This window comes from Rhagoletis pomonella, unplaced genomic scaffold, assembly GCF_013731165.1.
Source record: "Rhagoletis pomonella isolate Grant_MI unplaced genomic scaffold, Rhpom_1.0 Rhpom_scaffold_00013, whole genome shotgun sequence".
NCBI lineage: Eukaryota > Metazoa > Arthropoda > Insecta > Diptera > Tephritidae > Rhagoletis > Rhagoletis pomonella.
Window position 1 is genome coordinate 19280323 of NW_023458567.1, and position 10644 is coordinate 19290966.

At 39.3% G+C, this 10644-nt stretch overlaps 2 protein-coding genes across 3 annotated transcripts in view; one reads left to right on the forward strand and one right to left on the reverse strand.

Moving 5' to 3' along the window:
- LOC118748925 (protein sprint) overlaps positions 1 to 10644 on the reverse strand; it is a 513519-nt gene that overhangs the window by 455715 nt on the left and 47160 nt on the right. The window lies entirely within an intron of this gene.
- On the forward strand, positions 4979 to 7766 carry LOC118748928 (N-acetylgalactosaminyltransferase 4-like). Its single transcript, XM_036483676.1, has 3 exons — positions 4979 to 5526; positions 6188 to 6959; positions 7028 to 7766. The coding sequence occupies exons 1-3, from the start codon at positions 4979 to 4981 to the stop codon at positions 7691 to 7693; spliced, it is 1986 nt and encodes a 661-aa protein (XP_036339569.1). The 3' UTR covers positions 7694 to 7766.

Genomic DNA, 10644 nt, shown 5'->3' on the forward strand with positions numbered 1-10644 from the left:
CAAGGCGAACTTAGCACAGTGCGTAGGCAACTGGCTGAGTCAGTGGGATCGTCGGTTCGAATTCTACTCAAAGAAGTCTGGTGAGGAAATGTGGTGATTTCCGAAATAGCTATCACTTCTACCATTTCTTCAAATTATTGCTGCTTTTCCACAATACGTTTTTCAGTAAAAACGGCCTCAAGCTCAATAAAAATTGTTGAATACATTTTTTATAACTTAAAAGTGAACAAAATTTTACTTAAGCGGGTTTCACTGTAGTGGACAAGAAATATTCTTGTCGGGTCAAAACTAGACATAATTTTTCCGTAATCGAGAAACACTTGGCAGGAAATTTTGGTCTTAAAAACATTTTTGGTAGCATCTCAAAGATGGACATATAGAGATGGTTGGTAATATAAAACTAGACGTAACTATCTGGCTGTTTAAGATAGTGATCCTTAGAAAGTAGACTTTGAAGATAATCCCTCGCACACCGCAAACCAAATTGTCACCAAAATATCTGAAAACTATCGAAAAGTGAGATCAAAGGGCTCTGAGTTCTAAAAGAAGGTTGAGAAGTCTATATTTCCCTTCAAAGGCGCTTAGTTTTAAAGGTAGGCCTCTGGGCCGCTGTGGACTGGAAACTTCGACTTGCTAAGCCTTTATCTTACTAGCAACATTATTCAGCATTTTAAACCAGCTCTACACGCTTCGTTTTAAATCTGTTTCCACTTTTACTTGGCATTCAAAGCCAGACATAGTTTATCAAACGTAGCTTGCAGAGCTTTTGGGCACACACGAAGATACCAAGCTAACTATTCACATACATATGTACAGTCTTATCGATAGCACTACTTATCAGAACATATGCCTGAACTTGTCAGATGCACTCAATTTAATTGAAGAATTCTAAAATAGTAACGCCAGCTTGTAGTTATCAGCAAGAACATCAATCTACATGCGCCAAGCGCCTAGTCTCCGTAAAAGATGCTAGAAGCAATACAGAAATACATACGTCAGTGAATACATCAGTGTTTTTTTTTCCTTTTTCAACAATCAAACATATTCACACCAATCGGGTGCTGAAAATAACGCAACTCCGACTCATCCATTGCATATGCGTACTTTGTGTACTCTCATCTTTAGCCTAATACTGTTGGAACGACGGTTATGGGCCGTTGAGCAAGCGGTGGATTTTGAAGGCGATCTGGTTGCGCAACAACGAGCGCCACGTGTGCGCATAAAGACCCATCGACCACCACAACAGGGAAATATCGTATGACTACAATCGCCGGGTGACTTACGCACTGAAAAGTTAAAGAAAGCTAATGAAATCATAAAAATTTCGAACGGGATTTTTAAAGTTCCCTCAGCGATGGCTGAGAAAATAGATTCGGAAGATTCCGAGTTGATCGGGCGCGATGCTAAACGCGAGGGGTTGAGTGAATACAGCGTACTTGAATACATAACCGATGAGCATCAGAAGGAGCTGGAAAAGAAGATGTCGCTGCAAAATGGTTTCAATCAAGGAGTCATTATTAGTAAAATAGTTTAAATCAGCATTAAATCATTATTATGATTTTTATTTTTTCGCTTAAAAATAATAATTATTATTGAGATTTATTTTTTTCCTAAACGGAAGTTATTATTATTTGGGTTTTATTTTTTCGATCGCAAATAAGGATCATTTTATGATTTTTATTTTTTCGCCCAGAAAAATATAATTATTATTGAGTTTTATTTTTCCTAAGAATAATGATTATTTATAAAATTGAAAAGCCCATACAGACGTAACCTACTGAAATTTTGACTTGGAAATTTCGGGACTTATTCCTTTTATTAGGGTGTCGCTACCTCTGAAAATGATGCGTCGGAAATCAGGCTGCTACAGCTTTTAAGTTTTTTGGATGATCTTCATTCTTAAGTGAAAAACTAAAACTAAATAATAATTATTATTTTTGAGCGAAAAAATAAAACTCAAATATTAATTATTATTTTTAATCTTTATTGGTTAAACTCGAAAAATAAAAATCATTGTAAACTACAGTAGGACGAACAAACACACATACGCGAGTATAGATAAAAATGTTTGACGACGATTACAATAGCCTCCTGTGGTGTTGTACATAACTATGTAGATACATGATACATGCAACTCTGCAGGCTGTGCATCGCGGACATATTTTGTATCCCAACAAGTAAGAAAGTCTAAGTTCGGGCGGAGCCGAACATTAAATAAACGGCGCACGTATTAAATATATGTTTTCCACCTTTCCGAAAGCTACCGCTACATGATAAGCCGGGGTGTATAAATTTTAAGTAAATTAGCGTCCTTAGATTTAGAAATTTTGAAGTTTCAAGCATTTCTGAAATTTGCCGTTAAATGAAAAGCGGCCGTAATTTAAGTCCGATTTCAATAATTTTTAACGTTTTGCTTTTATGTGGAAAGCACAATAACCATACCGAGTTTGGTACAAATTGGTAGAACGGTTACCGAGATACATATATGTGATCATAAGTGGGCGGTGCCACGCCTATTTTCCAAAATTTTATTACAAACGTATTTCTTGGTTAAGAGTTGTTGCAAGCATCATTTTTGAATAAATTAGCTTTAATATTTACTGATTTATCGAAGATTTTGTATTTCTCTAAATTACCGTTATATGGGATGTGGGCGTGGTTATTGTCCGATTTTAAAACTTTTCGGCCATTTGGTATGTTGTGCGAAGAGGCCAACAACTGTGCCAAGTTTGGAAGAAATTGGTGCAGCGGTTACCAAGATATAAACAAGTAACCATAAGTGGGCGTGGCTACGCCCATTTTCCGAAAATTTATAATATTCTTATTTTTCGTCTTAAAATTATTGTAAATATCAATTTTGAGTGAATTATCTCCAGTAGTTACTAAAATATCGCAGTTTTCGTATTTCTGAAAATTACCGTTATATGGGAAGTGGGCGTGGTTACAGTCCGATTTCGCCCATTTTCAATTCCAACCTACCTTGGATAAATGGAAACCTACATACAAAATTTCGTTGAGATATCTAAATTTTTGCTCGAGTTGTCGTGTACACGGACGGACGGACAGACGGACAGACGGACGGACAGACAGACATGGCTTAATCGATTTCTTTTTTCATCCTGATCATTTATGTATACATTTGTCTATATCTATCTCGATTCGTTTTGGCTGTTACAAACAACCGTTATGTGAACAAAATTAATATACCCTTGTGCACAAGTGCGCTCGGGTATAAAAATGGAGTAGTCAGTTATCTATTTATTGCAAGAAATATAAATTTTTTAAACATTTTATCGCACAACCACATTAATATATGTTTCAAGTTGACTAGGTACTTTTTTGATAAAAGAGCATCAGCATAAAAAAAAAATCAAACACAAATTTATTTAAGTTTGAAGTAATGTTTTTGAAACCACTTCACGGTTAATTTTTTTTTAAGTCACAATGTTAAGCCTTTTTTGATAAAAGGGGATCAGCATAAAAAAATAAAAGTAAAATATTTTTTAACAAAAAATAAAAATTTAAAATATATTAAAACTACAAGAAAAAACATTAACAATATAAACATTCATAGCATACACGTGTAAATAGAACATACAATAAATTGGCATTTGCTGATTTAAGTCAACTGCTCCATGCAAATTTTAATTTTAGTGACGAATTAATTTAAACAGGTATCACAATATTCATTATTTTTCATTACATTACATATGTAGTTAAGAATAGAAATGTAATTTCAGCTGAAAATGTGATTTTTTTTTACCGAAGAAGCAAAACCAAAAATGCCACATAACTACTCCTTCCCTGACTTTCTACAATATATCGTACAAATTCCAATATACCGTAGACCACGCCCAAACAATAAAATTTTATTTTATTATTAATTTATACCAAATAGTAGTTGTGAAAAATTGAGTTTTGATTTATTTGGATGGCTAGTTTAGCAAATGGTAACAAAGGGTTAAAGCCATTTACACAGCTATAACTTCAGCGTCAAAGTCCTCCAGATATTTGAAGCGCATTTTCCACTTCCTCTTTTTTAACTTAACATCCTTTATAAAAATCGTTATGCGGGCTCTAAACCTGCAGCCAAAAGCAGAGTGTCCTGTTATTGTATAAATACACTGAAAAGCTCAGTACTTTTCGTTCATCGAGCAGAATTTCCACTGGTCCCTGTTTTGTTGGATGCGACAGATTTTGGCGACGTCTATTAAGAAACACATATGAGATTCTATATTCTGCGCTTGGAAGTCTAATGTCTGTTTATGATCAGAATATAAGCAGTACTATAGGATACTACTATTCCGTTTCTATGATTGCATAATTCGTTTAACTCGAGCCGTTTACCCGCTCATCTGGCGACCATAGAGTATTATGGGTTCAATGATGTCCGAAGAGTTCCAATGTGACACGCTTGTTAGAGGTTCCATGTTCTATTGAAAATTTTTCTATGAACAGCTTTGGAAGGATTTTATAAAATCTATTAAAACTTCACCTGCATACCCCTCATGTCAGCACCTATGCCTCGCACTGTACTTACCTAGACGGAAACTAAAAACTTTTATCGAAGGCAATTAATAAAATAATTATAAATTAATTTGGAATTTTAAATAAACTCCTCACGCTTCGGTCTAATGCGAGTCACAGTTTATTAACAAAGCTTTTGGGCACACACGCAGGTTTCTGCCAAATTATGTATATGTATACATGTAGATACATACTTATGTACAATGTTATCTATATTGTTAGAACATTGTGTCAACTTGTCAGACACACTCAGTTTAATTGCAAATAGTATCGCAGGTTTGTAATTATCAGCAAAGACATCAATCGATATGTCGCAGACTCACAGTCAAGCGTCTAGGCTCGGCAACACATACTAACAGTCCAAAAGCGTTTGTTGCGTGGGCCATTACGGAGATAGGTCAGTGTATATAGATTTCGCCAAGTGTTCAGTTTTATTCTTTACCTCTTCGAGATGGTGAAAATGAGGCGACGCCAAGTCAAACGCCTGGTGCGTAGGCTTATCTTTTTCGTAATCTCAATTTTCATACTCTCGTTCTTCACCTCAATACTGGTGGAACGACGGTTGCGGACCGTGGAGCCATCCACCCAAGTTACGGATTTTAATGGTGATCCAGTTACGCCAGAAGTTGTGCCACGTGCGCGCATCAACACCCAACGCCCGCCAAAACCACCCATACAAAAGCGAGAGTTCGCGCCACCACAATCGCAAAGTGCTATTCGAAATGAAGTTATACAGAATGTTGAGGAAAAGCGAAAAGTTGTGAAGGGGATATTTAAAGTACCAGTAGCGGTGGGTGAGAAGAAAGATTGGGAAGATAATGAGTTAGTGGAACGTGAAGCGGAGCGCGAGGGGTTGGGTGAACATGGCGAACCGGCCTACATAACCGAGGAGCCCCAGAAGGAGCTAGAAAAGAACATGTCGTTGGAGAATGGTTTCAATGCTCTGCTATCGGATTTAATATCGGTGAATCGTTCGGTGCCGGACGCTAGGGATCCAGGGTAAGTGTGTGGCGGAAAGATAAATGCAAAGTGCTGTAGGGGGACATTTGGAACAAACGTCTGCAGCTGCAAATTTGTTCGCCTTCATATTCTTTTGTTTACCTAATCGAGTCCTTAGCCTTACTGTAATTGGCTGAACATCTACAGGTTTTAGGGATACCAACCGTGAGTTGGCGGAAATTACACGTTGCTCTCTGAGGTTCTCTAAACCAATATTAACAGGCATTATTAGCCATTTGTATCTAGGAGTAGGAGCTTTGCATGGTACAGAGATAGAAATCATTTCGCACTTCCTTTTCAGACGGTTTTTACCCTGAAGGTGCGGCTGCAGCTTTGTTAGGCGGACCAATAATTTGAACTAATGATTTTTAAAAAATTTTGAACAGATTTGTTAACAGTAAAGTAGTTCATTTCGGAATCCCGGCACTCATTTGATTTTCAATGACAATCGGCTTAAGACTTCTTTAACTAGGCTAAGCCTATTGTCTGTACACTTTCTTTGAGAAAACTTTATCTTCATATAATAGTAATAGAACGCAGCTCGTTCAAAAGATGTGAACAGGCAATAACTTAGCCAGAGTTGTTGAAGCGACAGAAGATTTTGTATAATCTTTTTTCTTTGCATGTAGGCACGTATTAATTAAATTTCCCTCGCAAACAGTTGTCGACATATCAAGTACCTCGCCAAACTACCGTCCACCAGCGTTGTCATTCCTTTCTACAACGAACACATCAGCGTTTTGCAGCGCACTCTACACAGCATTGTGAACCGCACGCCACGCGAATTGCTGCACGAAATTGTAATCGTCGACGACAGCAGCGATCGTGAGTATCTGAAAACTCAACTTGAGGAATATGTATCGGAGCACTTCGGCGGCCTCGTCACCATCATACGTTTATCCGAACGTTCTGGTCTGATAGCGGCACGCTTGGCGGGCGCACATGCAGCTACCGGTGACGTGTTGGTCTTCTTTGACTCGCACATCGAGTGCAATTATAATTGGTTGCCACCATTACTCGAGCCGATCGCCGTCAATTACAAAATATCGACTTGCCCGATTGTGGACGTAATCAAGCATGAGCATTTTGGCTACACGGGGCTACACCAAACGGGAGCGCGTGGAGCGTTCGATTGGAAATTGAGTTACAAGCAGCTGCCTTTGCTGCCGGGGCAAAATAAGAATAACACAGAGCCTGTTTCTAGCCCTATTATGATGGGTGGCCTCTTCGCGATTAGCAGACAATTTTTCTGGGAGTTAGGTGGCTACGATGAAGGACTAGATATTTGGGGCGCAGAACAGTACGAGCTGAGTTTTAAGATTTGGATGTGCGGTGGCATGCTGTTCGACGTGCCATGTTCACGCGTGGCGCACATCTTTCGGGGGCCGATGAGCCAGCGCCCAAGTCCTCGAAAGCACAACTTCTTTCTGAAGGTAGGTCGCGCTTTGAAGCGCTTACAGGTGTTTAACAATACATACGAGTGAAAGCTTTCGATTTACAGAACAACAAACGCGTAGCAGAGGTGTGGATGGATGAATACAAGCAGTACGTGTATGAGCGCAATCCACAGGAGTACGAAGGTGTGGATGCCGGAGATTTAACAGCGCAGCGTGCTGTACGTGAGCGCCTCAACTGCAAGTCCTTCAAGTGGTTTTTGGAGGAGGTCGCACCTGATCTTCTAGAGAATTTCCCACCCATCCAACCGCCTTCCTATGCTGCCGGTGCGATCCAAAGCCGAGCTTATCCGCACTTCTGCTTGGACACCATGGGCAAAGGCAGCGAGCATCTTGTAGGTCTTTACTACTGCGCCGAAAATAAAACACATCCGCATAGCAATCAGTACTGGCAACTGAGTTATGCGCGTGACCTACAGCACCAAGATGGCGATATCTGCTTGGACGTGCAGTCCGTGCAGGAGAATGCCACCGTGTGGATGTGGACATGCCATCAGCAAGGTGGCAATCAGTTCTGGTACTATGACCGCGAACGTCAATGGTTGGTACACGGACGTAACGGGCATGCCTGCCTGGAAGCTGTCGTTGAAGGGGACACGCATGCGGTCTATGCGAATATGTGTGACAATTCGAATACGCGCATGAAGTGGAGCTTTGGTGTGGTCAACAACACTGCATTGGATGCCTTCTATGAGGGATTGTCCGATGAGTGAAATCAGCTATAGCTTTAAGAATTGCCAGCGCGTCAGTTGGAGAAGCGTCTTGGTGGCGCACTGTATTTCAGAGTTCCTTGGATGTATATAAGTTTGTTAGTCTATTACATTCTTCCGAAAAAGTGTACGTCTTTGCCAAATTTGGTTTAAATAAAGTCATTCTATTGGTGTTGGCGTATGTAGTATACACAAATTTGATAAACGTCATGTGCGAGTTTTATCAACTAATTTTAAACAAACACATTGCAGAGCAATAAATTTTAGAGTATAACTTTACTGTTTCTCTTCTTCAACGTAAGATAAATTAAGGAGCTAATCAATGCGATCGCTGACCAACTTACGGTAACACTTACTTAAACGTTTTTTTTTTAAAGTTGAGCTTTCCCTCAGAACTGAGCTGAATATTTTTTAATATCCTGGGGCTTCGAACCATCATAATAAAACAGTAAAAAGTTGTGTTCCTCTTAACTGGCAAAGGCGTCGACAAGATCGACAGCTTTCAAACTTTTACGGAAATGTTCATCAAATTTTATATAAGAAATTTTGAGTTTATTTATGTATAAAGTTTTCGGAATTATTTTAAGAACGTATTTACATTTTAAAGAATCATATGTATACAAACTTCGCGAGAATATATATTTTCTTCGAAACTAAAACACTCCCATTCGGTTTGCGCCGCCGTTATCCACACTGTTCATAGATGGAAATATTCTTATCGAAAACAAAAAATAAAATAATTATAAATCATCAGGAATTTCATACACTTTCTCACCGCTTTGGTATAAATTTGTTTTGAGTTTTAATTGCCAATCGATGCCATTCATAGTTTATTAAAAGGAGCTTTTTTCGCACAGACGATAAACTTGTCGAAAGACGAAAACGGGATGCCGCCAATACAAAGAAGCACAAGTGAGTAGATTTCAGTAGAACTTTAGCTTTCTTCTTTGCCGAAAATTGTGCATTTCAAACCAAACCTTTTCGGAATAGTGAAAATTAGGCGAGGCCTATTAAAGCGTCTAGCGCGTAAACTTCTCCTCGTAAGCTCACTTTTTATAATATCGTTCTTCTCCTCATTACTGATGGGAGGAAAACTGCGGTACGCACAGCAAATCGACTATTCGACGGATTTTAACGGCGAACTTGTGCCACTTGTGAGCATCGGCACCCGTACACAACCGTGATTCTATATCAGCTTTAATTCCATTAAGCCGGCCTGAGTCTGAGGGCGCTTTTTGACGTCGTATCATGGGCAAAGCTACGCAGCTGCCGATATGTCGATGTGCCATTATTTTCTTTGTCGGGAGCTTTTCATTAAACTAAGGGCCCATGGGTTACAATCAGTCTGATGACTGTTGTGTACGTATCGTAGGTAAGGCGCATTGACAGTGCTCATTGCTTTCCAAAAATCCTTTCGCACGTGTAGTTTCCTGTATATCCTTCCCGGTAGCAAGTGATAGGGGTATATGTGGAATGGTGCGAACTGGAGGATAGTATCCCAGCGGTTGAAGTCTGCATTGATAAGATGATACTTCACGAAACGATGGTGTACCGCGCTGCTGACAGTGCGTATTGAATTAGGCGCAACTCGAAAGGTGAGGGATGAATTGATCATTAATGCTATATCAATTTTCTTGTTCCGACTTCGAAAGCTATTTAAATGGATATTTCAGATTTTAGAAAACGAACTAATAAAGATATTTCTATTTGAACTTCCGACAAAGGCTCGTCCCTTTCGGGCTCTATTGAGTGTCACATAAAACTATATTTGATGTAAAAATAAGAATAATTTGAGTACGCAAACGCAACGGATTAAGAAGTAAACTTTTATGTACCTACCTCTATCTAATCATGGAATTAGAATGCCCTTAACCTTTATCGAACCAAGAGTAGGTAATATAGTGCTCCAAATTTAAAGCCACGTGAAAATATTATATACCTAATTAATTATTATGTCCTTCTAGTGTTCAAACTTGCATTTATAACTTTCAAGATTCAAGTGATTTTGGATCTGGACAGACTTTCTATTAAATTTTTGACCAATCCGTATCTTTTTTCTGATATCGTGTTTCGCAAACTTATCTCCAAAACAGATATCGACACATTAAGATCTTTTCTAAATTACCGTCGCGCGTATAGGATAATAATATGGATGTGGGGATGCCACCAACAGGGTGGCAACCAGTTTGGGTCGCACTATGCATAGTCCACAATATCTTGTGTCTATGTATAGTTATAGTTTGCTGTAGGCTAGTAAAGTTATTATGGTTTTTATCAAACGTCTTTAACAGGCCTGCTCGAAATGAAGTCATTTAGTCGTTGTAGTTATGTAAATAAATGCATGTCCATTCCCCTAAACGTTCACAGCTAAGCCGTGTACCGCCGATAGGCCAAGTTGTCAGGCTCCTTGGCCGACTTTAATCGCTGCTGTCCAAACGATGACTTGTAAATAATTAATTGCACCAATTAACAATGAAAATTAATCTTTCTCGTCGCTTCAGAGGCAGCAACAGTGTCCGTGCAGTTTGTATGCTACAACTCTATAAGCGCACCTTCAACAATGCAACAAGTGTAAAGTCATGTGTTTGTGAGCGCTATCTGTAGGTAAGACTTTTTTCTTTATATTTCTTTTAGTTTGCCTGTTAAAGTTCTGCTCCATCGTTTTGCATACCTACCCAGAAACCGCATACATTCCCATGTCAAACTGTTGCGCCGCAGTTGTTTTTCGCCCTCACTCCAACGAAACGCACTTGCCACACAGCCGTCTCCACTCCGCTCCGCTACTGCAACTAATCTGCTCACTTTAGCATACCACTTTTCCACGCTACTCAGCCCCGCTTCACCGCGCCTTATAGCGCCGAGTATCGCTACGTTTTTTTTTTTATATAGACAGCCAAATGCCTCGTCTACGATCGCCGCCTCGCGGTCTGCCAACGGTTTTGTGCGCTTTTTTT

What these genes read in the sequence shown, in the direction of transcription:
- LOC118748928 (XM_036483676.1), top strand. Translation starts at nt 4,979, where the DNA reads ATGGTGAAAATGAGGCGACGCCAAGTCAAACGCCTGGTGCGTAGGCTT. An exon ending in CCGGACGCTAGGGATCCAGG is followed by an intron (nt 5,527 to 6,187) that starts GTAAGTGTGTGG and finishes CCTCGCAAACAG; the next exon opens with TTGTCGACATATCAAGTACC. An exon ending in AGCACAACTTCTTTCTGAAG is followed by an intron (nt 6,960 to 7,027) that starts GTAGGTCGCGCT and finishes TTCGATTTACAG; the next exon opens with AACAACAAACGCGTAGCAGA.